At 42.3% G+C, this 27,113-nt stretch overlaps 1 protein-coding gene across 2 annotated transcripts in view; it reads right to left on the reverse strand.

Annotated features, from left to right (window-relative positions):
* Positions 1-20,369, reverse strand: part of SLC17A8 (solute carrier family 17 member 8) — a 45,229-nt gene extending 24,860 nt beyond the window's left edge. For both annotated transcript variants that reach the window (XM_045872764.2, XM_045872763.2), the window contains exons 1-3: positions 20,269-20,369; positions 7,216-7,468; positions 533-651 (exon numbers count right to left, since the gene is read on the reverse strand). In XM_045872764.2, the coding sequence (XP_045728720.1) occupies positions 533-651; positions 7,216-7,468; positions 20,269-20,369 (473 nt within the window). The remainder of the gene's footprint in view (positions 1-532; positions 652-7,215; positions 7,469-20,268) is intronic.
* Positions 20,370-27,113: the final 6,744 nt, after the last annotated feature.

Raw genomic sequence — 27,113 nt, forward strand, 5'->3', positions numbered from 1 at the left:
TGGATGATTTTAATTGCTCAAACATCTGCTATAAAATTTCAAGGGCATTAAAGACATCTTGCAATTTAGAGGCAAGCCCCTACTAGACACATGACAATATCTGTCTGGTACTGGACTATATTAACATAGTACATAGAATGTCACTTGTCAAAGGAAACTCAAACACAATCTAAATCATGCTTTATTTCACAGATGAGGAAACAGACCCAGGGAAGGAAAAAAAGTGACTCAGTAGAGGTCACCAAGTGAATTATTTAGGGTCCAGGAACTATTTCTTCTGACTCAGACTCAATTGCTCTTTTTACTACATAATCACTAAAAGAATTACAAGATAAATTAAGTTAGACAAAAAAGTAATAACAAGAGACTCTTGAGAACAGAATCATATCAATATCTGTGAATCACATCTATTGGAATGGCTCCTGTCTTCCATTCTGCATTTCTAAATTGAGAGCAAACTATGCAAATTTTATAAAAACACAAAATCATGTTATGATCTGTACTGCATTCATGTTATTTCAGTTTGCCTTACCTGTTAGCAGCAAACTTATTTGAAATGAAACCACCTGGAATTTGTGTCACAATATAACCCCAGAAAAAAGATCCATGGATAAGGCCCACTGTCTCTGGATCCCAGTTAAACTGTGCTGTCTGAAATGAGAAATCAGATATAGTGGTGTTTATAAGAAAACACTTGCCTACCATTTTTCACTGATGATCCTACATAACAACCCACAAGGTCCTTCTTTCCTTCTTTTATTCAACAAATATTTGTGGAGGGCTTCTTGTATGCTTGGGATATAGTAACAAATACGACAAAGTCCCTGCTGTCAATGAACTTGCCTTCTAGTGAGAGCAGGAGAGATTATGTACAAACTTAAATACATACATATGTTTGTATTAAATATATAAATATGTATTTAATAATGATACAACTCTTAAGCCATTGAAAATTCCAGGGCTAGACCCCCTTTCCTCCCTTTCTTCCCAAAGTAACTCATTCTTTTCAGACTCCTTGCAAATGTTCCTTCCTCTGAGGACATGGGGCACCTGGCTGGCTCAGTCCCTAGAACATGCAACTCTTGATCTCAAGGTTGTTAGCTCGAGCCCCACATTGGGTATAGAGATTCTGCTTGAATACCTCTAATGACAGAGAACTCTACTACTCCTTGAGGCAGCTCATTCTGTCTTGGATACTTTTAATTGCTCAAACATCTACTATAGAATTTCAAGGGCATTAAAGACATCTTGCAATCTAGAGGCAAGCCCCTTCTACTCACACGGCAAAACGTATATGGTACTGGACTATATTAACATAGTCCATTAAAAATAAAATCTTTAAAAAAAAAAAAAAGCAATGATATCAAAATGGAAGGTGTTCCTGTTATGGAGGAAGGGTTCTTAATTATCAACATATTATGCCTTATCAACTTTTGTCAGTTTATTTTCCCATCACAAGTTGTTTTATATTTATTTGCTCATTTATTCAACATTCACCTAGTGCCTCCTGTGTCCCAGATCAGGTGCTAGACAGTGTAAATACTAATTCAAACAAGAACTGCCTTTGTGTTCTAGGAGATCACAGTCCATGGAACATTGGCCTGTCCTCTATACCGTATTTCCCATTTTACCCATTAGGAAATTGAAGTTTAAGAGTAAAATGAAACTGGGGCACCTGGCTGGCTCAGTCGGTAGAGCACACAACTCTTGATCTCAGGGTCATGAGTTCAAGCCCCACGTTGGGTAGGAATTACTCAAAAATAAATAAATAAATGAAATGAAACTAACAATCATTCATTCAAATCAGCTCACCAAATTTTTATTTTGTGCTACTTTGTGCCACACATTGTTCTAGGCACTGGGGATACAACAGTGAACAGAACAACAGTAATTGCTCTCTTCACAAAGACGCCAGTGGGGACAGCAGACAGTAAACAAGTAAACAAGTACAGACTGTGTTAGATAGTGATCGGGGTGAGGAATAAAAATAAAGCAGGGAAGGCGACAGGAAGTGCCGGATAGGAGTGAGGTAGAGTGCAATTTAAGATAGAGAGGGAAGGCTTCATTGAGGAGGTGATTTTTGAGTAAAGCCCTATAGGAAAGAAGGGAGTAAATCATGCTGTTAATTATCTGAGAGAACTTTCAAGGCAGAGAAATAGCAAGTGTAAAGACCCTAAGGTTAGAGGAACAGCAAGATGTCAGGATAGGTGGAAGGTAATGAGTGAAGGACCTGAGAATAGGAGTTAAAGAGAGGTTCAAATGATGATAGGCCCTTTAAGTCACCAAAAGGACCTTGGCTTTTACTCAAAGAGGGATGGAAACCATTGGAAGCTTGGAGCAAAATAGGGACATAATTTTGTTTAGGCACTGTCCATGTATTTCCTCCCTTAATTCTTAGAACACCTAGAGGTAATTCTTGGCTCTTCTTTTGTAGGTAAGGAAAATAAGGCTTAGAGAGATTAACTTACTTGCCCAAGGTCATGCAACTAGTTACAAGGAGAGCCAAGATCAAGGAACCAAAGATCGAAGGCAGAGGAATCCACTTCATCCAGAGGCTAATTACCAATCACAATGTCTCTTGCTCATACTTTTCTCTCTTAAAGGGATGGTTCTTCCAGGTATTCTCTGAAGGAGATGATACATGACAAATAGGACTTGGGCCTGCTGAGAACTGAATTTCATCATCACTTGAGCCCCATTAGAATCATAATGGCCCCATGCATGCACCATTACAATAAGCCAACCACTGTCAGGTACTGTGTGGGGTGAAGAAAGACCCCCAGAAGATTTATACACAAAATCTCTGGAATCTCTGAATGCTGCTTTATTTGGGAAAAGGGTTTTGTTGATGTGACAAAATCAAGGATCTTGAGATGAATTATCCTGGATTATCTAGCTGGGCCCTAAATCCAATGACAAGTGTTCTTAAAAGAGAAAGGCAGAGAGAGATTTGAGACAGAAGAGGAGAAGACACACAGAGAGGAGAAGCCATGTGAAGACAGAGCTAGGGATTGGAGTTATGCTGCCACAAGCCAAGGATCACCCAGAGCCCCCAAAGCTGGAAAAGGCAAGGAAGGATTCTTCAGTAGAGCCATCAGAGTGAGTGTGGCCCTGGTGAAATTATCTCAAATTTCTGGTCTCCACAACTGTGCGAGAATAAATTTCAGGTGTTTTAAGCCACCATGCTTGAGGTAATTAGTTACTGCAGCGTTAGGAAACTAATATAGGTACTTAAAGTATTAGCACCAAATTATCTCTTTTGATCTATAAAGCAGGCCTTTCATTCCCATTTTACAATAAGGGCAGTGAGGGTCAGCAAAAAACTGCTAGAAATGACAGTTCCTGCCTCCCTGCTCATTTCCTTCAGAAAGCATTCCCCATCCTCACCCTGGGTCTCTCCTCTGCTGACTGGACATCTGGCCAATCAGGCTCTCTCTGTCTCTCTCTGTCTTTCTCTGTCTGTCTGTCTCGCTCTCCAATCTGAACCCAGAAGTTATACTTAGACGAGACTGAATACTTGAACTGAAACTAGTCCCCTTTTAGTCAGGGCCGAAGTAAGTCAGCTCCCGGACAAGACACTTCAGCTTTGGAGGACAGTGAGAAGACATGGAAAAGGAAAGAAAACAGCCCATGGAGAGACCTGGGACAGTGGAGCATACTCAGAAAGAAGCAGACCGTGTGGAGCAAGCAAGCAAGCTGGAGACCTTAGTTAAGGATTTCCTCATTCCTCATTTCCTCATTCCTAGGAGGGCCAGCTCCACTCTGCCCTTCCTGGCAGAGCCTCTGTTTATGCCTTGGAAAGAATTAGGTAAAGACTCCTTTTCCACCCCTCATGGAGTACAGCCAGGATTTCAGTCCCACTGCATGCTGGACTCCCCACTGTCCAGGGCACGGACTGCACAAATATACACATCAGACCTGCTTTTTTACCCTCACTCTCATGAGATCCCCTACAGCCCTACCATAATTTCCTTTTTAACTTGACCTGGTTCCACTGCATTTCTATTCCTTGCAACCAGCAATCCCTGACCAGGACATAAGGACAACTTGCTCAAGGTCCCAGAGCTAATAAACAAAAGAAGTCAAGTGTGAAACCGGGTCTGGCCAATTCGAAAGCCCATCCTCTCAACTCTACAGGACTCATGATCATGGGAAGGAGTTTGGATTTTTCCTGAAGGTAAAAAGAGATAATCACAAAGTTTCTCAAATGTCAGTCATTTATTGCTTGCCATATGCCAGACGCTATTCTAAGTGATTCACGTGTTTTAAAATTCATAATTATTAAACTAAAAATGAGTATTCACACATCAGCTAAAACTACCCTGTATACAACTAGTGAGTATATGCCAAATATTTGTAAGACCTATATATTCATACTGCTTACTTCTCTCCCTCTTTTGAAAATGAGGATTTCAAAATATCTCAGTGAAAAATATCTAGTTCACCCCATAAAATGAAAAACCAAATAAACAAATACCAGTCATTCAGAGCCTTTCTTAATACAATTTGTAAAATCTTTGTCATCAGGTTGAACATGCTCAGTTGACATGTAAGCTTTGTTCCATTTGAGTAATAGAGAAATGGCCTGCTATAAATTGGAGTTGTCCTAGAGCTTCTGAAATGCTCCCAAACTCCTATTTTTGAGACCAGAAGAAATGATGCAAAGCATATTTTAGATCTCGATCAGTTTCTCTAAGACTCCAAAGGGAAAACCATAGAAACTAGAGAGCACACACTAGCATTGTTCCTTAGGTTTATCAAAATGTCTTTTCCATATGCCTCCAAACAGACTCTGTTGACCTAGGCCTATCTTTCCAGGCAACAAAGAAATGTACACCAGCATCTCATTTTGATCTGGGCCTCGGCAGACAAGTTTTAATTAGCTGGCCTTGCTCACAAAAGGCTGGGAGAATACATGTGATACACATCTGAAACCTCACTAATATATATCATTATTTAAAAAATGCATGGCTTGCCCCATCACACCTCTCCTGTCCTCCCTCCCCACCAAAAAATAAACAACTAGCATATCCTTTTAGAACAAATTCAGCTGCGACATCAAAAAGAGGCTAGAAGACTCTCCATTGTGCTCTTTTCTTCTGGCGGAATAATCTCTTAGCTAAAAGAAAAAAAAGAAGCCTGCAGGGCCAACTAAAGACCTTTTTTTTAATGGATTAGAATCAAATTTTCCCAAACCAGTGCTTGGCAGGAACTGTTCTAGGTAATGCTAATAGATGTGGCATGAAAGAAAGTGTTCTACAATAAAGTTCGGGTAATAATGCATACACAGCCCCCTCTTGGAGACTCTCACAGGACACAGCACAATAAAAGCTCCCATTTCATACAACACCTTCTTCCTAGCACAGCCTACAGAACAGTGATATGCCAAACACCAGTTTGGGGAACTCTGATGTAAATGTTTCTCCACATATGGGCAGGGACCAGAGAACTACTAGATGCCCCTCTGCAACGTGCGAGTACCTCCTCATGAGTCATTACAATGAAACATGTATCCATTGGGCATACGCTTTTGGTTTTTTCCCCATAGCCTCAATACTTCTCTAGGCCTACCATGGAAGAAATAAGCCAGATTTTCTTTCCAGTGATTCATAAAAACAGTGCTTTTTTTAAATTTAAATTCAATTAGCCAACATATAGCACATCATTAGTTTTTGATGTAACGTTCAATGATTCATCAGTTTTGTGTAACACGCAGTGCTCATCACATCATATGCCCTCTTTAATGCTTTTAAGTCACATCAGACTTGCTTATGACTACAACAGCCTTTGAACTGGGCCTCCTGCTTCCACTCAATTCAATCCCAGTCTATTGGGAGACCACTGGCTGGATAGCGATCTTTCTGGAACAGATTTGATCATACCACCACTCTGTGCAAAGCCCACCCAGGACTCTCTACGTGGCTTATCAGGCTTTACCTGGCCTAACTCTTATTTACCCTGGTGTCTCCCTCTCTTGAGGCTCAATCATGCTCTACCCTCTTACAGGGGTTCTCAGCCTGGAGTCCAAGAATGGAATGCTGTGGATCTGTGAACTTTGATGGGAAAAATCAGCATTTTTAGTTTCACTAACTGCTAGCTGAAATTTAGCATTTCCTGTGGTTATGAATGTAGGCAACAAACCACAGTAGTATTATCAGTACCTGTGACTCCATCACGTGGAAACTATAAACCTGTTCATATGACAGTTGTTACCACTATCTTAAACTATGGTTTATACTTCAAACTTCAAAGTTACAGTAATTTTATTTTATTTTTTAAAGATTTTATTTATTTATTTGTCGGAGAGACAGGGGGGTGGAGAGCATAAGCAGAGGGAGGGGCAGGCAGAGGGAGAAGCAGACTCTCTGCTGAGCAGGGAGCCTGATGTAGGACTTGATCCCAGGACCCTGAGCTGAAGGCAGACCCTTAACTGACTGAGCCACCCAGGTGCCCCAAAGTTACAGTAATTTTAGACCCATTGTTAAATTTTGTCATCGATGTGTTTATAAAGAAGCTCATATGTTTCCATATCGTTAATTTTATTTTTAAATACTTTGATATCTGTATTCCAATATAATTGGTTTCCTTTATAATCCTATGCATTTTATTTTAAGAATTTAAAACATTATTTTGACAAAAGGTTCATAAGTCTACAGCAGGTTGCCAAAGGGGTCCATGGCTCAGAAAAGATGAACTCCTATCTCAGTTCCTAAACACATCATTTTCTCTCTCTCCCCCTCTCTCTCCCTCCTTCTCTCTCTCTCTCTCTTTCCTTCTCTCTCCCTCCCTCCCCTTCTCTCCTACAGTCTTTCACATAAGATGTTCCTTTTTCTTCACTCTTCCTCGCACTTCACTAAAACACCCTTTGTCGGTCGATTCCTCCTTATCTTTCGGAACCAGCCATCACTTTCTCTGGGAATTCTTTCTTGATATCTGGGTCAGCACTCTCTTATTTGGCCCCCAGCATTCTGAACACCTCCAACATAGCACCTGCAACCATGAATTATGCTTACTTACTTGTACAGCTCTATGACGACAAGGGCCCAACCTGTGCTTTTCATCATTCTCTTCCCTTCACCTTGCACAGTGCCTGGCACATGGTAGCCATTCTACCTTTTTGTCACATCAATGGAAGAGGTGAAGTGCTTTCTTTCCTATAACAAAGTATTGGCACAGCTGTGGCCAAAAGAGCTCCCACCAAACACAGACACTGACCTGAATTTCTGGTTTTCCATCAACATATACAGTGCTGTTGTTGACCATTTCCACGATGGCTACTCCAAGATTGCACCGAATCCCAAAGGAAATGCAGAAGCCCAGCCCACTCATAATGGCAATGAGGTAGCGCTTGGGAAGGCCACAGCAGTGGCAGCTGCAGAGGGAGGGCCTCTGCCTGGAAGTCTGCACTGGCCTTCCTTCTTCATTCAGCTCAGTGTTATCTTCTTCCTCATTCGTCCCATCAATTTTTCTATAGTGGAAGAAAAATGGTCAAAGAAAGGCCGGGATTTCAGAGAAAAAAGGAAGTATACTGGCAAAAAGAAAAGGTCTACCAAAGAAGAAAAGGGGAAACCCAAAGTAGGATGCAGCCTGCCTTTTTAAAAGTTGTTATTGTCATGAAAATAAATAATAGTGGCTAAAATTACTGATATTCTGGGTATTGTATTGCACTTCATTAGGCATTAGGTCATTTAGAGTTCACAACAACTCCATGACATTGATGGGGCTATCTTGCCATTATACAGGTCAGGAAACTAAGTCACTTGAGGTGGGATGTAAATCCAAGTCTAAGTCTGTGTCCTCAACAATATGCTTTACTGAATTTCCTGCCAGAAGAGTATTGACAGATTTCATCCACGTTCCATGTCCTAGCTATCTATAGATGCACTTGACCTCGGTTTTAGTGTCACCTGAAGCATGCTAAAAAGATATACAGTAGAAAATCAATCCATTTGCAGATTCTTTTCTTCCTCTTTATCTAAATCTTAATAAAATATTAGGTAGAGGTAGGGAGGCACAATCTATCAATTTCTACCACTTTCTCCTCCAGCTACCTCCACTCTCATCGTCTTTTTTTAGAAAACTCAGAAGTCACTTTCTTCAGTTCCCTACCTCCCATTCTCTCTTGGACCCATTCCAACCAGGCATCCCCAAAATTGTCCACCAAAACAGCTCTTCTTAAGGTCATCAATACCTTCCATTGACCTTTGACTCAATGCAATGGTCATCTTAGGTCCTCATGTAATCAGCCTATCAGTACTTAACACAAGTTCTTCCTTTATTTTCTCCCAAGAAACCACACTCATGTGCTCTTCCTCTTAATTCTCTGACCATTCTTTCTGTTTTGTCTCGTAAGCTGATTCCCTACTTCCTTGACCTGTAAACACTGGGATGTCCAGGGCTCAGCTCACAGATCTCTTTTATTTTCTACCTACACTCTGTAGGTGATCTTATCCCATCTGTGGGTTTTAGATACAGATCCCAATTTTCATAAATAGACTTATTTGACATCTCCTTGGACACACAATCAGCATCTCAAACTTAACATATCCAAACTGAGTTTCCCGAAAAAAAATTAAATCCTGAAATCTTTCCCATCCCAAGTAATGATAATTTTGTTCCTCCAGTTGCTCAGGCAAAAATCTTGAAGTCATCCTGAATGCTTCATTTCTTCTCCAACCTATACCCAAACTAGGAGCCAGTGTGACTTAGTTTGAATGTTTATCCTTCCACTTGCTTAGCTGTGTGACTTTGGCCTAGTTAACCTCTCTCGGCTTCTTCTGTTTCTTCATCTGTAACCTAGGAATTATAAAAGTAGTTTCTTCTTCATGGGGTTCTTCTCAGAATTATCATAAGTGGATTATTATATTTAGACCATTTAGAACAGAACTTAATACATGTAAAAACTCAATATAGGCCAGCTCCTTTTTTTACATTAATCCCCACAATCATTTAATGAGCCCATTCTGTTAGACTGAGAGCATTGACGCCATGTATTGCCGCTTATACTGATGTCCAAGAATCATTTGGATCACAGGACTATTTATAATGCATAGCCCTGATGGTCTCCATGAATTTCTGGCATCAGAACATCATTTATAATTTGTATAGCATGAAAAACTGTTTCTCCAATGTTGACACACCATTACAATAGTACTAGCAGTATTAGCTAACACAGGGATAATATATAACAGCTACACTAATATTTATATAAAACAAATTCAGTTCTCTCTCCCCATTTCATATAATGACCTCAATATGGTTAAAACAGCTCAGTGAGGTATAGGAAACTTAATACTTCCATTTGACACAAATATAACTGTAGTCCAGAAAGCAAGAGTGGATTGGCCAAGACCCCAGAGCCAGAAGAAGGTAGAGGCAGGGTGGGAAGGCTTTCCCCTGACTATCAGGTCCACTGATTCCCTCTCAGGTGTGCTTCCCGGCTCACCAGGCTGTGTTCTGTCTCAGTGAGCTTCCCATCACCTTCTCATCTGCATTCTGGACCTTGCCCCAGCCACCGTGGACAACCCCGTAGAGGAAAGTATTAAGAGAACGGACTCTGGAATGAGAGAAGCTGAGTGCTATTTCTCCCATGTGCTAGCTCGATGACTTTGGCCAAGCCACTTGACCATATGAAGCTACAATATGCTGGTATTAGGTCGCCAGGGCTGCCATAACGAAGTACCACACACTGAGTGGCTCAAACAACAGAACTTTTACTTTTTCACAGTTCTGGAGGCCAGAAGTCCAAGATCAAGGTGTTGGCAGGATTGGTTCTTTCTGAGGCCTCTCTCCTTGACCTGTAAATCGCCAAAACCATGAGAGACTCTTAACTATAGGAAACAAACTGAGGGTTGCTGGAGGGGTGGGGGGTGGGGAGATGGGGTAACTGGGTGATGGACATTAAGGAAGGCACGTGATGTAATGAGCACTGGGTGTTATATAAGACTGGTGAATCACTGAACTCTACCTCTGAAAGTAATAATACGCTATATGTTAATTAATTGAATTTAAATAAAAGATTAAAGAATTTTAAAAAAAGATGGCTGTCTTCACATCACCTTCCCTCTGCATATCTCTGTGTCCAAATTTCCTCTTTTTATAATAACACCAGTCACTTGGATTAGGACCCACCCTAAAGACTACATTTTAATTAACTCTTTCATTTGTTTATTTGATTTCTACATTCTTTTATTTTTCGTTTAATCTCTACCTTCTTTTATTCCTTTATTAAATTTTTAATTTTAATTCCAGTATAGTTAACATATGGTGTTATATTAGTTTCAGGTGTACAATACAGTGATTCAACAACTCTATACATCACCCAGTGCTCATCAGGATAAGTGTACTCTTTAATCCCCATCACCTATTTCACCCATACCACTACCCACCTCCCCTCTGGTAACCGTCAGTTTGTTCTCTATAGTTTTTTTTGTTTTGTTTTGTTTTGTTTTTTAAGATTTTATTTATTTATTTGAGAGAGAGAGACTGAGAGAGAGAGAGCATGAGAGGGGGGAGGGTTGGGAGGGTCAGAGGGAGAAGCAGACTTCCTGCTGAGCAGGGAGCCCGATGCGGGACTCGATTCAGGGACTCCAGGATCATGACCTGAGCGGAAGGCAGTCGCTTAACCAACTGAGCCACCCAGGCGCCCTTGTTCTCTATAGTTAAGAGTCTGTCTCTTGGTCTCTCTGTCTTTTAATTACTTCTTTAAAGAACATATTTCCAAATACAGTCATATTCTGAGGCACTGGGGGTTAGGACTTCAACATATGAATTTGGGGGGAACACAACTCAGTATATAACAACCCCCATCTCTAAAATGGGCTAATGATCATAGCTATCTCATCGATTGTTTTAACGATTAAATGATATGACGCACGTAAATTATTTAGTGCAGTGCCTGGTACATGAAAGAGCTTTTTATTGCCAGATGGTAAATACTACTATTATTGCTATTAATAAAATTGTTACAAGTCATAAGCTCAGCATCTCTCTATAATCATGCAGATGTTTGAAGAGTAAGACAGACTAACATTTTGAGGCACCATGGAGCCTTGAGGAGCTTAATTAAAGACAGCCCCAGCTGCTATGCTCTGAATGCACCAGGGCTTCGGCTGCAGGACTACCTTCCCACAGACTGCTCCCCACCAAGCACTGAGCGCAGCAAGTGGGCAAGCCCTTTCCTGTAAGAGGCAAGACTCATCTGACAGGCATCTGGCTCCAGGGCTCCCCATTGGCCTTGCAAAACTTCCTAGTACTGGGGTATAGTCTGAGACTCTTCCTACAAAATCTTCCTTCCCTTTCTCCTACACAGATAGCATCACAGTCCAAATGTTCCCCCAGTCCCCCTCGTCTCTTTCCCCATTTTCCCGCAATAAATCTCTTATGCATCTCTCCCTGTCTTCATAGAGGGCCTGAACCAACACAAGCACCATCTGTGTGCCTGATGCCATCTGGGATATCCTGAGAGTTTCCAGAGGAAGGACACAATAGAAGAGGGGCAGAGAGAAAAGTAGTGTGATAAAGGGGAAGGTAAGTTCCACGGAAGGAGGTATGGGCTCCCCAAGTAGCAGAACTTACAGCTGCCTGACCTTGAGCCGCCTCTCCCCAGTTGGAGACAGGATGTGGGGAGCTGTAGAGAGAAGACTGGAGCGCTGGGTCCCAATTTCCCTTGCCCCGAGCGCTCCGCTCACGGAGTCACCAGACTTCAAGCCACTGTGCGACCAGGCACAAACATGGATCAACAACTAGAGGGACCCCCTGAGCTGTTTGTGTGTCCCTTGTACAACCTAGTTGTGGCAGGAAGGGCCCACCCACATCAGCAGAAAGTTCATTTCCACCAAGGGGGGCTAAAAGTCAGATTTGATTTGTTTTAAAAACAGTAAAATAGTGGAACATTTCTTGTATAGGCAAGCTCAGAGAGGAAGATTCTCAGCCCCCTCCCCCTATATGATGGGACAAGCCAGGCTTCCCTGCATCAGTCAACCCAGGTTTGATAGCCAGCTCTGCCAAATTGTGTACTAGTTGTGGGACTCTGGGCAAGGCAAGTTGGCCTCTCTAAATCTCACATTTCCTCATCTGTAAAATGAATGCGGTATTTATCTCACAGAGCTGTTGTTGAGATTAAATGAGCCTACACAACAGTAACCGGCACGAATGAGTAGACACTGATTCAGTGTTAGGGCCTACAGCATCCCCCATGTGTCCTAAGTATTTCACACGTTCCTCAGTCGGAACATTTATCACATTGAGTTAGTTATTTGCTTTCATCAGCATAGTAGGTGTTGAGTAAATATTTGTTGATCTGAGAAAGTGAATGAGTGAATGAATGCCTCCCCAGGAGAAGTGAGCATGTTGAATGCAGGAGTCATTTCTGACTCCTCTTTTTTTTTTTTTTTAATTTTAAGATTATTTATTTATTTATTTATTTGAGACAGAGAGAATGAGAGACAGAGAGCATGAGAGGGAGGAGGGTCAGAGGGAGAAGCAGACTCCCTGCCGAGCAGGGAGCCCGATGCGGGACTCGATCCCGGGACTCCAGGATCATGACCTGAGCCGAAGGCAGTCGCTTAACCAACTGAGCCACCCAGAAGCCCTCTGACTCCTCTTTATTCCCAGGGCTCAGCTTATGGCCTGGACATGATTAATCCCTATTCAACTGAAGGGAACGGGTGGACCCCTTCCAGACTTCACTCCTGACCTGAAGCACTTACACGCGGAGGTAAAGATCTGTTCACCCCTGCCCAGAAACAAGTTTGTTCATTTTTCTAAAGAGGGTTGGGGTCATAAGAAGTGGAGGGCTTTAATTATCCAAAAGAGCTGTTTATCGTATTAGGTGTTTTGGTGTTTGCCTACACTCGGTCTGTAAGATCGGAGAATCTTCATTCTTGCCAGGGTAACATGTGTCTGGTTGTTTCTCCAAATGCAGAGAGCTACGTTCTGTGGGTTGCTGGCCCTTTACACACTAGGAAAGTATAAGCCCACTGTTCACAAACACAATTGTCCAGTAAACATGTCATCCCCAGGAGTCTAATTGCTTAAGATATGCTCCATAGCCTTCAGGCACTTATAGAACTACTTACTTACAATTCAAATGTAGCCAGTAATTATGGAGCAGGTTTGGTTTGGTTTTGTAGGCGATAAGGTCAACATTTAATGGAACACAAAACGAGCAGACTTACAGATCATTTTATGGCTTTTTAAAATCCATTCACTTGCTCACTTATGGTAAATGTTGATTATGGGCTGAATTGTGCCGCCACTGCCCGACCCTAAATTCTTACTTTGAAGCCTTAACCCTCAGGACCTCAGAATGTATTGGGACAAAGGGCCTTAAAGAGTAATTAAATGTCGGGGCGCCTGGGTGGCTCAGATGGTTAAGCGTCTGCCTTCGGCTCAGGTCATGATCTCCAGGTCCTGGGATCAAGCCCCACACTGGGCTCCCTGCTCAGCAGGGAGTCTGTTTCTCCCTCTTCCTCTGCTTCTCCCCTCTACTCCTGCGCTCTCTCTCTCTCACTCTGTATCTCTCTGTCTCAAATGAATAAATAATAATAATAAAAAAAATTCTTTAAAAAAAAAGAGAGAATTAAATGAGATTATATGGATTGGCCCTAATGCAGTAAGACCTGCGTCCTTATAGGAAGAAATTTGGACACACAGACGTCAGAACTGCATGTCCACAGAGGAAAGACCATGTGAAGACACAGCGAGTAGGTGGCCTTGAGGAGAAACCAAACTGTCGACACCCTGATGTTGGGCTTCGAGTCTATAGAACTGTGAGAAAATAAATTTCTCAATAAGTTACCCAGTCTCTGGTACTTTGTGATGGCAGCTCAAGCAAACTAATACAGTATTAGGGGGCTGAAGGATACTGACTACCTTCTACACTGGTACTGTGTGAGGTAGATATTTATATATACATCTATATACATAATCTCCCTTAATCCCCAGAACAATCTTGAGAGGTAGAATTATCCCTCTCTTACAGCTTGGGAGACTCAGAATACTTCAAAAACTTGCCCGAGAGGCACCCAGCTGCAGTGGGGAAAGTGAAAACACAACCCAGATTTGATATCAAGCCCCCTCCTACCAGTACGCCACAGGACCGAACTAGAAAGCACCTTACACATATCAAGTGCTTCACCTAAGTAGACATTTTTAAAGGTTTTGGAGAAAGAATATTGAAGAAGGATTGAGGAAATATGCCCTCGAGTCAGACAATCCTGTGTCAAATGCTGAGTCCAGTATTTATTAGCTGTGTGAACTTCAGATACTTAACCTCTCTGAACCTCGATTCCCTGAAAGGGGACAGGACTAACGTGAGCACTAGAGGAGATAACGTTTATAAAGCACTTAGTATCATTCCTAGCTCTCTATAAATGATCAATAAATGGTAACTTTTAAAGAAGGGAGGGGGTACTTAAAATCTGACTCCCAGAGCTAGTCTGGGATTTGCAATAGGATCTCAACAGTGTGGCTCTCAGGACATCAAATTCTAAAAGATCTCAATAAAATTCAACTCCTACCCAGTCAGTACTGTCATACTACCTGTATTTTTTTAATTTTTAAAACTAATATTTCCCTCTTCCAGGAGACCATAATAAGTTCAAAGTCAGGAACCAAATATCCCTAGCACCTGCCACAGTCACACGGATTTTGAAGTGTTAACCTGTTTTGATTTTCCTCCTGGTAATTTCATCCTTTCCTCTCCCTTCATTCAAGCAGAGAGTCGGTGATTATTACCTAATCAGGGGATGATAAGATGGACAATAAGAAAAAAGATAAAAATAAAAAGACCTGGTCTCTATGGCTTTTTCATTCCAGAAGCCTAAGCTTTCAGGTGACAGGCAGCTCAAAGTCCAGTCTAGCCCGTAGACATGTTTTGTTTGTATGGTTTGGGGGAGAGGGGTGTGGTTTTTCAGAATTTGGATTCATTTCCAGAGTTTAAAAATCAGGAGAGTGCTCCCAAATAAAAACAAAAAGATATGTTCAAGTCTTAACCTCTGATATCTGCAAATATGACTTAATTTAGACATAGGGTCTTTGCAGTTATAATCAAGTGAAGATGAGGTTATATTGGACTAGGATGGGTCCTTATCCAATGACTGGTGTCCCTATAAAGAGAGGGGAATTTGAACACAGATGCAGAAGCTTAGGGAAGTAGGCCAGGTGACAACAGAGGCAGAGACTAGAGTGATGTACGTGTCTACAGGCCAAGGAATGCCCAGGGTTACCCGCAGCCACCAGAAATGAGGAAGAGGCAAAGATAAACCCTTCTTCAGAGGCTTCACAGAGAGCGTGGTCCTGCTGACACCTTGATTTGGGACTTCTGGCCTCCAAAACGATGAGTGGCACGTCGGGTAGCCATGGCAACAGAGACAGAAGGTATGTCTAGGATCCACTCACCAAGACTGATGTAGCTACCACTGCTGCCAGCAACAAAACTAATGCTGAGCCCTGATATAGCACAATCCCTGAGGAGACAAACCAGCCCGTTGGTGGCAAATTGTTCACATCAGACCCCTTCCATCTTGGAAAGGGTAGCAGTTCATCCTGACTGGGACTGACATATATTCCGTATATGAGCCTGCAAGGCTTGGCCTGCATCACTACCTGAGGATTCACAGAATCCTGATTAGCCAACATGGGATCCCACATAACATCACCTAAGACCAAGACACACAATTTATGGCAAAGGAGGTACAGCAGGTGGCACAGGACAATGGGATCCACTGGTCTTACAACAAGCCGCACCGGGCAGAAGCTGATGCAAAGGAAGCCTCTTAGAGATGCAGCTGAGGCATCAGCTCAGAGAGGAATCCCTGTGAAGATAGGGTGCTGTCCTTCAGGATGCAGTATGTTCCATAAACCAACAGTTATTATAATGATGCTGGGTCCCCAACAGGCAGAATATATTGGTCTGAGAAACACAGGGTGCAAGTGGGAGTAGCCCACTTACCATCATGCCCAGTAAGTCACTTACAGAATATCTCATCTCTTCAACTTTAGACTCTGTGGGTCTAGGAGTCCTGATGCCCAAGGAAGAATTCTTCCACGTGGGAATACAATGAAAATCCCATTAAATATAGCTATCACTGCTGCCCAGTCAGGTTGGGGTCCTCATGCCAAGACCAAAAGGCAAGGCCAGGGGTCACCATAGTGGCAAGGCTGATTGGTCCTGAATTGGTCCTGATCTTCAGCAGGGGCAGCCCACAGCCCATGACTGACTGATGCAGAGACACAAAAGACTGGCCCCTTTGCTTAAAGGGACAGCTCAGTGCCAATTATGCTCCAGATCCTCCCACTGTGATCTGGCCCCTGTGTATTACCTGAGATCACATCCTTGCTTGGTTTTCTCCTTTCCTATCCTGCTTTACTCCCTGCCTCCCAATTTCCAACTCCATAAATCACAGCATAGGCTCTCCAAGTCCCTGTCTCAGGGTCCACTTTTAGGAAACCCTAGCTAAGATAGAAGTGGAGTAAAATGAAGCAGGGAAGAGAGATAGGGAGTAGGTAAGAGGAGGAGGGAAGGAGGACTTTCTCCTTAAATAGGATGGTCAGGAAAGTCCTCCCTGGGAAGGTAACCTTTGAGAAGAGACTTGAAAATGGGAGAATAAGCCATCAGGCAATTAGAGAGAAAAAATTTCAGGGTGAAAAACAGGATGCAAAAGCTGGCATGGGAGTGGGTCTGGGGAGTTTCCGTAAGAGTGCAGAGTGTGGCTGGAGTTGGGTGAGGCAGGAAAAGAAGGCCAGAGATGAAGTCAGAGTTCTCAAGTTCCCACAGATCAGGTAGGGCCTTAAAGGCCATTGAAAGGATGCTGGCTTTAATTCTGAGAGAGGTGGGAAACCACGGGGAGGTTTTGAGCAAGGGAGAGATGCGACCTGACTTTGCTTTACTAGAACTACCCTGGCCAGTCGGAAGCCAAGTTGCCTGAAGTTGTGCGGGGAGCAAGTAAATGATGGCACAGCCATTAGAACCCGGGCTCACCTGACCTCAGAGCCCGCTCTCACACACTGACATTTGGCAATGGAGTAGACAGTGCATGTCTGGTACATAAGTTGAATACACGGTCACTGCATGCTGAGGATGGACACAACACAAAAGGATTGGTTCCATCTCTTTAAAGGGAAGATATAAACACTTATAAGGAGACCAGGCACCCCTTCCGTTTCCCTAGGGAAGTCTTCAATACTACAACTGATTAGGAGAAAAGCCCATACTTGCCATAAGATCCAGAGGTTGCTGGCTACATTGCAGCCCAAGTAACTCCCTAAACCTAAATGAGTCATTAAGTTTCAACACAGTAAGCGGGAAGAGCAAAGACAGAGAGGTCACAGAATGTAATGACTAAGAATGATGGGCAGAGAACATCTGGTCTGAAACCCAGCTCTGCCACTTATAAGCTATGTGACCTTGGGTAACTTACTTAACCTCTCTGTGCCTCAGCTTTCTCATCTAAAATGGTTAACTGCAATAATCCCCACCGCATAGGGTTTAATGGAATTAAATGTGTTTACAGGGCCTGGAACAGATAATGTCTGCCATTATTATTTTATTATACATAAGCAATTAGAATACACCCATATTGTCATGTAAATTGAATAAATCTACATGTCAATTTCTAGATATCAACTTCCAAATTTAATGCCTTCTACGTCATCTGTTCTAATACTGGACTATAAGTGAATATATTCTTTCTTCCACACTTCTGAAATATTATTGTACTTTTAGCTGATGAAATTGTTCAGCTGCTTTTTATCAATGACTCTTCTCCAGAAAGGCTAACAATGCCTGACTGTAATCAGCCCCATGTGTGAACTTCAAATACTTCCCTATGCATTCGCCACTCCCCTGATCATGAGGAACTCTCAGTAATTAAAAAGCACCCCAAGAGGGGAGCCTGGGTGGCTCAGTCAGTTAAGCATCCAACTGTTGGTTTCCGCTCAGGTCATGATCTCAGGGTGTTCAGATCGAGTATTGAGCGGTCAGCGCGGAGTCTGATTGAAATTCTCTCTCCCTCTCTCTCCCCCTCTGCTCCTCTCCCCCCAGTGCATGTGTGTGCTCTCTCTCTCTCTCAAATAAATAAATAAAATCTTTTTTTAAAAAAGCACCCCAAGAATTCCATTTAGATGATGGTTTCAGTTTTCTTCTGATTTTTTTTTTCCATTGGACTCTGCTAACTGGTTTTAGGTGAAAAAAATCAACAAGGGGAGGGAATGTTCATCATATACCAAGCTCTGGGCAAGGCACTTTATATATAAATATCTTACAGACAAGGTGAACACCAAGTGTGTGTCAGAGTTGGTCTCCCTGGAGGAACCCTAATTCTGGAGCTTTGCTCAAAGACTGTCAGAGCTTAGGGTCAACTTGGATTGCTAGTCAATTAATGCCCTTTTTTTGCCTTCCTCTGCCAATAATTTCCTTCTAGGATCACGGAAAGAAGGGGTTTGAGTTTGGCTCTATTTTTTTCTCAAGTCATCCTACTATTAAGCCAACAGTGATAATAACATCTAGCATGCATTTAGTGCATTCTGCATCTCAAGCCCTATTAGCTGTTTGTCTATTGTGCTGTGATTCACTTCCAAGGAAACCATCCAGAGTCCTAAACACATAGCTCCGTTTCGGGTTGAGGTCGTACAACTTGGAAATTATGAATTTTGTTATATTCCTAAGCAAACCAGTGTGGCAAACAAAAGAATCTTCAAGTAGATCATCTAATCAAACACTGTAAAACCAGCTCTTAGAATAAGTCTCTTACCAAAGAAAGTGATTTAATTCCAAAAAAAGCAATTCAACTTAATGTTGGAAAGAAAATTCCTAAGTGCTTCCTTGTCAAATATTGTATAAACTAAGGTACAGAGTTTGATGATTATAATGGGGACTGTAATTGACTATAGTCCAAAGTCATGGTTTTTGTTCCTGGCTTTGTCAGATTCCTTTGTCCCCATACTTGAATATGACAACCAAGCCATTGTGCCTTCCTTTTTCGTTTTTAATCAAATGAACACCACCACAGTAAGATGGACTTTACCTGGGGAGTACGCAACACAAGGCTAGAACATTCTTCAAAGAAAAGGTCATTATAATCACTTCCTATGTTTGGCTGGTTTATCCTGCTGTCAGCTAGGTTTTTATCTATACAGATAATTCAAGTGGGTCTAATTGAAACCTTTTTGTTTTTAACTTTTAAATTAAAGGAAGGGCTGAACCCAGTTCTCTTACTATGAAAGTTCATCAAGAGTGATACAGGGGAAATTTAACACTGACAGGAGCCCCTGTGTTATAAAACCCAAGGAATGGAGTGAATCTCTGTGCGCCTACAAATAGTCCTTTGCATGCTAAAGTTTTTTTTTAATTTAAGGGATACCATATAAAAGTTAAAAGGAGATGCCAGATGGCATTTTCACTCATGAGGATTAGAGATAGTCATTCAAACATATAAAAATCTTATCAAGAGTATTTTTCACATTTATTTATATCTGAGGGTTTAAAGAAGTCATCTTACCTTGTACATAAGGACTGCTTATTAATTCATCTATAAAACCTAGAAAGGCTATGTCTATTTAAAAAATCACAAATTAAAATGTCACATCAATTCATTCATTTGTGGCAAACTCTCCTTCCAATAATAATGTATTTTACTTTAAAAAATATTTATTTTTTGGTTTGGACAAAAACATTCACTTTAATGATAGTACATAATATTTTCCCACTGTAACCATGTAAGTTTTTTTTTTTACCTAAATACTAGTTTTTAAAGATACTTTCTTCAAACTATTGTGTAACTCTTCTTTTCTTTCAAACCCATACAATCAGCAACCACCCTATATAGTTTATATAACAAGCTAAACGCATATCTAATTTTCATTTATAGTGAAATTTCTTAAAAATTACTTCAACTGAAAGCATAACCATGTAATGGGGTTCCTGATTTTGTCATTATTATTGAATTAACAGGAAATATTATCTCGCTAGATCTTTTCTAATTCAGTGCCAAACACACAATATGCAACATCACCATCTCTGCCATATAAGCAGAATGTCTGTCTTGTTATTTTCTTAATTCAATCTTACACTTTTGAGGCATCTTTTTTTTTTTTTTCCCTCCAGACACAGTGTATTGGAGCTGGAAGGGGCTCTAGAAGCCGTCTAATCAGACCTACCCATTCCTTTTTAAAAATGTGACTTTTAAAATATGAAGCAAAGTCTTTCAAACACTGGCAATGTGAAATTACTCAGAAATAAACCTAAAGTTTGCGTTCAGACTTTACCTTCGTAAAATCCCCAGTGAATCTCCCACGGCGTTCTTCACTCCTTCCTTTCCAGGTTTCAGAATTTTTTCTTTGAAGGTATCAAATGCTTTCAAAGGCATTTTGAATGGGTGAGGGGACCTCCAAGCACTAACAGTTAAGTCTCAGAAACTGTCATCCTTTCTCATTTCCAGCGTGGGGACCACTCTGCTCTCCTCCTCGATGAGTACCCTGAAGTCAGTTCTCATGGAGGTAACTACTTAACATCAAAAAGGAGATGAAACCCAGCCCAGAGCTTCCAAGATGAAATACCCCAAGGTCCCCCCCGCCAAAAAAAAGAGGCCAAGCAGTGTCTGGCTGGGAGTGCAGTCCCTTGAAAGCTAAGCTCAGCAGCAGCCTGTGGCACTGTCTCAGGCAGCCACTCTCAGGCAGAACGCAGCCTCGCTCCCCCCCCGGGGCTGCAGCTGGAGAAGCTGAAGTGGGCTCCAGCCCACGAGGTGTCCTGAGACCAGCAACAGCATCTGCAGCCTCTCTCCAGCCCCTCCTGCTTCTTCTGACCACATCCCTCTCCTGCCTCGCTCAGCCCAGCCCGTGGCTCTCACTGAGTGATCCTTTCCAAGGTGATGCTATAGTAACCAACACAATACCTGCCCCTCAGCCTGCCCCTCAGCCGCTGGGGCTTATTAATGGGCTGTCAGCCAGAGCAGACACTCAGGGTGAAGTGAATGAAGCATTCTTAAGTCCTCTGCTTCTCTGAGGTCTAGCCTTACAGACAGGCTCTCAGCCACCCCATTACACCTCATATACCCCTCGTGGGAGCCATGAAACAGTTTCTCAGCCAGACACAAGTGTGGATGTGGTCCTTGGAGGAACACTTGCCCTCCGGGAGGCTGACTGCAAATATCATTCGTTTGCTCCCCATCAACAGAGCAGGATCTCTCAAGGTGAGGTGTGGCGGTGCCATTGGGACCGCCTAACTGAAGGCATCTGACCCAGTCCTGGTACGTGCTTAGACCTCTTCATGGGTCCTCACTGTCCGCAGGAGAAATCCAAGTTCTTTATTATTTATCGTGGCTCACAAGGCCCTCCATGGGACCCCAGCCTTGTTTCTTGTCACTCTGCTCTTCCTATCAGCCCTTCACCGAATTCATGGAGCCCCATATAGCCTCCAGGGTTTGCTCAAGCCATACCCTCTGCCCAGGTAACACTCCACACCCTTCATCTGGGAAGTGTCAGGGGATTCTTAAGTCTCATCAAGACATCTCTTCCTCTAGTAACCCTCAGCGACAAGGTGTCCCTCCTCCACGCCTCCAAATCACCTGGCCTCTACCCGGGTAGGACCTGGCACATAGTGGGGTATAACCTAAAGGGTAGTTGGACTGGGGTTAAAATAGCACATGTTGCTCCCACATTTATGGGCAGCAGGTGACACCTCTGTAAACGACACTGCCATGAAGAAACAGTTTTCATCTGCAAGGCTCCAGTGCTCCAATCTCCCAGCCTGCACACACCTGACAAGTCCTGTGCTGTGGGCTCTCAGATTCCCCAAAAGTCACATCCACAGGACTGGTCACTGCCATCTGCAAGCTGCAGTCCGATCCTTCTTCAAGATTTGAATTAAGTTATCTAAATCAGAGCCGGATCCTTGGTAGATTAAATACTACTACCAATAATAACTATTATTGTTATGGCTAATATTTTATCGAGCTCTATGGCCCAAATGCTGTTAAGCACGCTTCATGTATTATCACAATCCTCCCAACACTGCTTTGTGATTAGTAACTCATTTTTCCTAATTTCACTAACAGGAAACTGAGGCAAAGAGGTTAGACTTGCCAGATGTCAGATCCAAACAGCCTGGCTATAGCTGTTCTCACCTGTCTCTCTTTGTGTCTCTCTCTCTCTTCCCTCCCCATCACATCCTCCGCTTTGCCTCCTCTGACTTTACTGAGGGATATTTTGTATATTGTATAGTTCATCCATTTCAAGTGGACAATGATTTTCAGTAAATTTACCAAATTGTGCAATAATGGTGGTTATTACGTGCTTATGCTAAAGCACAAAGCAGATAGAATGGATCCATCACCCCCAAAAGATCCCTTTTATTCACTGTTAATCCCCATCTCCCTCCCATCCCCACTCCCAGTCCCAGGCAACCATTAATCTACTTTCTGTCTCTATAGATTTGTCTTTTCTGGACACTTCATATAAATGGAATCTTACAATATATACTCTCCTGTGTCTGGCTTGCTATCTATTTTAGTATAACCATTCTAGTGGGTATGAAATGGTATCTCATTGTGGTTTTAATTTGCATTACCCTGATGACTAATGACACTGACCACCTTTCCATGTGCTTATTAGCCATTTTTATGTCTTTTTTGGTGAAATCTCTATTCAAGTATTTTAACCATTTTTTAAATGAGATTTTTGTCTTATTACTGAAGCATATATGTTTTCGATCCTTTTTTCTGATTGTGTTCTGCAAATATCTTTTCTTGGTCTGCCATTTGTCTTTCCATTTTCTTCATGCTGTATTTTGAAGTACAAAAAATGTTTACTGTGGATGAGGTCCGATTTCAGTTTTTTCTTTTATAGACTGTGCTTTTGTTTATATATCTAAGTAATCTTTGACTAACCTGAAGTCTTAAAGATTTTTCTCCTATTTTTTCCTCTACAGGTTTTATTTCAGCTCTTACATTTAAGTCCATGATCATTCTGAGCTCATTTTTATATATGGTGTGAGGTAAGCATCTAAATTCATCATTTTCCATGTGGATATCCAGTTGTCCCAGCACCATTTGTTAGAAAGGCTATCCTGGGTTAATTGCCTTGGCACCTTTGTCAAAAAATCAGTTGAACATGAAGATGTATTTCTGGACTGTCAATTCTTTCTATTGATCTTCATGTCCGTCCTTATATTAGTATCACAATGCCCTAACTATAGCTTAATAATAAGTTTTGAAATTAGGAAATGAAAGCCCCTATTCTTTAAAAAAAAAAAATGTTTTGGCTATTCTAAGTCTTTTACATTTCCATATAAATTTTAGAAGCAGCCTGTCAGTTTCTGCAAAAATTCCTGTCAGCCGTGTGCTGTGTGCTCTTAAAAGGATAGTTTCTGGCCACCAAACTTGCCACCCACAAACCCTCAAGGCTGAGAATGCTAAGACCCCAGGACATCACACATCTGATCACTCCACCAAGTCTTTACCTGTTTCCAAAAAAGCTCACTCATTCATCAAAAAGCAAATCCAGAGGACCTGGGAGGCTCAGTCAGTTAAGCGTCTGCCTTCGGCTCAGGTCATGATCCCAGGGTCCTGGGATCAAGCCCCGCATTGGGCTCCCTGCTCTGCAGGAAGCCTGCTTCTCCTTCTCCCACTCCCCCTGCTTGTGTTTCCTCTCTCGCTGTGTCTCGTTCTATCAAATAAATAAAATCTTTAAAAAAAATTTTTTTAAAAAGCAAATCCAATCACAATATGACAAGCACACTCTCTCGCTGCAGAAAGCATCCACTGGTAGAACTTCTAACCCACATCTCAGTCCCTAGATACTCTTAGGTTGCTTATCTCTTAGAGCACACAATGGAAGCAGTACTAGACAGAGACCACGAGAACCTCTTTCTGAAGGGTCAATGGTGGCTGAAAACACTAACCATTCCTAAAGAGTTGGCTTTCATGTTGCTCATGAAACACACTTAAGTCTACAGAAGTTTCTTGGTGGTGATTTAGATGGTTGATAATGGTAATAACTAACCTTTGTGGAGTAGTTTCTCTGTGTCAGACTTTAAGCACTCAACTCATGGAACCCCTGCAACGACCCTCTGAGATAGGTACCATTCATTATTATGCCATCTACAGATGAGGAAATGGAGGCACAGAGAGGTGAGGTAGACTTGCTCAAGTGTACACAACTAAGAAACTAAACAGAGATGGGAGATGAACCCAGAAAGTCTGGCATCAGAACCTGTATTTTAGCTTCCACACTAGAACTGTGGACAATAGAAGCAAGAAAATACAAAACCAGACTTTAAAGAATTGAGGCTCATTTTATTCACTTGTTTTTCTTGAAGGCCTACGATGTGGCAGGCCCTTTTGAGGCACTGTGAAAGGCTGAAATGTGAAATGCCTCTTGAAGAAACAAACCAACCAGAAAATGAGTCTGTCCTGCGTAGCAAGCGCCACGTATGGAGTTAGGGGAGCGCAGGCAAGGACACCACCCTCGGCTTGCTGATGGGGAGCGGGACAGGGCTTCCTAGATGAGGGAGTGGTAGTGTTACTTTTCAGGGATGAGAGAGTGAGGCAAACGAGAGAAAAAATGTGGGAGCAAAGACTTAACATGAGAAAGCGTGGCATCTGAGGGAAACTTGCCTACCTGCAGAGTTGGGTGAGTGTGCCATGTGGTAGAAAACAGAGCCAGAGTGATGATCGTGAGCTTTATATAATTCAGCTGTTAAACACTGGATCCCCATCTCAAAATATCGAATAGTGTAAGGACACAGGAAATGATGTGTAGAACAGAACCCCCTGAGGGCCATGAAACAAAAGTTTTGGCTTGTTTTGGGATAGGGAGACCGAATGTTTATTGGAAAAGATTCCAGCCATCGACATGTATTAGATGACTTCCTGGCATCCTGTACCAAAAAAGACTCTTCCCTTAGAGTCTAAGGGAAGACCTTAGACTAAGACCTCTTTAGAAATATTTGTCCAGATCACAGCAATTCCTCATTCTCAGGGAACTTCCAAGCCTTTTATGGTGATAGGGCTTTGTATACACTATCATGTTTCCCAGCTCCCCTGACCACTGCTGGATGGATCAGGGCTGGGCCCCTGCACCAACTGAGGCAGTCAGATGCCAGATTCTCCTGGTAATTTAACTTTGGAATTGAAAGACTGCTAGTTAATTGTGCAGAACCCCAGGGCTGTAACTGTGAAGTGGCTACATTCACCTATGGACTGGAGATGCAGAGAACACTGCTCTGGCAAAGAGAGGAATGAAACAGAATAAAACTACCAGGGTGGGGCGCCTGGGTGGCTCAATTGGTTAAGCGACTGCCTTCGGCTCAGGTCATGATCCTGGAGTCCTGGGATCGAGTCCCATATCGGGCTCCTTGCTCAGCGGGGGGTCTGCTTCTCCCTCTGAGCCTCCCCCCTCTCATGTGCTTTCTCATTCTCTCTCTCTAGACCCAGCTGTCCTTCTGCCCTTGGGTTTCATGAAATACCCACACCCTTATAACAAATTGACCCTTTGTAGCCTACTCTAGTTAAAGACAGCTTCTGCTCCTCACAGATAAAGAATTTTGACCATTGCAGTTGAATTAAAACTCAAATCCTATAATGCGAAGACTGCCTTTACCTACACCATACCGGCAAGCCTGACTGTCCAGTTTAATGACAGGTAGGATTTCTAGTCCCCAACAGTGAAAGGGGTAGAGCTCTTGGGCTGGTTGTGGGCCGACATTCCAATCCACCTGGGATGGGAGTGCGGGGGGAGAGGGCGGGTAAGCAAACAAATCCCAAACAACCTGAAGATAATTATTCAAGAACTTAATTCCACCAAATCCAATCAAAGTGTTAGGTGGAGAATTTTAACCAGGCTTAAGCTTATGACCAAAAGTTACTCACCCTTTCGGATAAGAAACTTCATAAGGAAACAAAGGTAATGAAGAAAACATCATTTTGAGGTCCCTTCTCTCCTGAATTCTATGTCACCTTGTCCAGCCAATCACTTTCTCCACCCCAGCTCCACACTCCTCCTACCCATCCTCCATTACATACTGAGACCAGCATAAAAATTTCTATTTTTTCCAGGACTTCCCTCAACCTTTTACAATTTAAAATTATATTGTTGATAACTATCAGTACTAATCAGAATGTATAGAAAACGATTTTTTTCATCGCACTTCCATATTTAACATTCATTCTTTTATTAATAATCAAGGTTGTATACAAAGCAATTTCAAGTATCTCATTTGATTCTCACAACAACCCTGTGGAACACGTATGGATATCAAGACTCAATTCTGCCCAGGCAACCTGACTAGTAGAATGTGGAGATCTGGGGGTAGGTCCTTACACCCATTTCCTGAGTTTATAATACCACAGTACACAGCACACTGTGATCCTATAATCCCACTGTGGGCACTGAAGACTGCCTTTAACATAACTCAGGAAAGGTGTGCTCAAAACCTTTGTACCTTCAAAAACGTCATTGAGGGGCGCCTGGGTGGCTCAGTCCACTAAGCATCTGACTCTTGATTTCTGCTCAGGTCACTGTCTGAGGGTCTTGAGAGCAAGCCTCGAGTCAGGCTCTGCGTTGAGCATGGAGCCTGCTTAGGATTCTCTCTCTCCCTCTCCCTCCGCCCCTCCCCCATCTTGAGCTCTCTAAAAAATAAATTCTACCTCTGAAACCAATAATACACTATGTATTAAATTGAATGTAAATAAAAAATTAAAGGGGCGCCTGGGTGGCTCAGTCAGTTAAGTTCTCAGGTCATGATCCTGGGGTCCTGGGATTGAGCCCCACACTGGGCTCTCTGCTCAGCAGGGAGCCTGCTTCTCCCTCTTCCTCTGCCCGCCCCCTGCTGGTGCTCTCTCGCGCATGCTCTCTTTTTCTCAAATAAAATCTTTTTTTAAAAAAAGCTAATTAATAATAAATAAATAAATAAATAAATAAATAAATAAATAAATAAATAAAACATCATTAAGCACCTAACTATAGGTAAGCTTGTGCAGCTACTGTGGAAATTTTAGAAATAAAGTTGGGTGCTGATTTTTAAAATTACACCCTAAATTGTTGGCTTTCACTAAAAAGTTCCACCAAAAAGTAGGGCCAACCAGTAGTAAAATCAAGAGAAACTGACATAAAAC

The sequence above is a fragment of the Mirounga angustirostris genome, unplaced genomic scaffold (genome assembly GCF_029215605.1).
Source record: "Mirounga angustirostris isolate CCGP_5_RB_7025 unplaced genomic scaffold, mMirAng1.0.hap1 SCAF_5, whole genome shotgun sequence".
Taxonomy (NCBI): Eukaryota; Metazoa; Chordata; class Mammalia; order Carnivora; family Phocidae; genus Mirounga; species Mirounga angustirostris.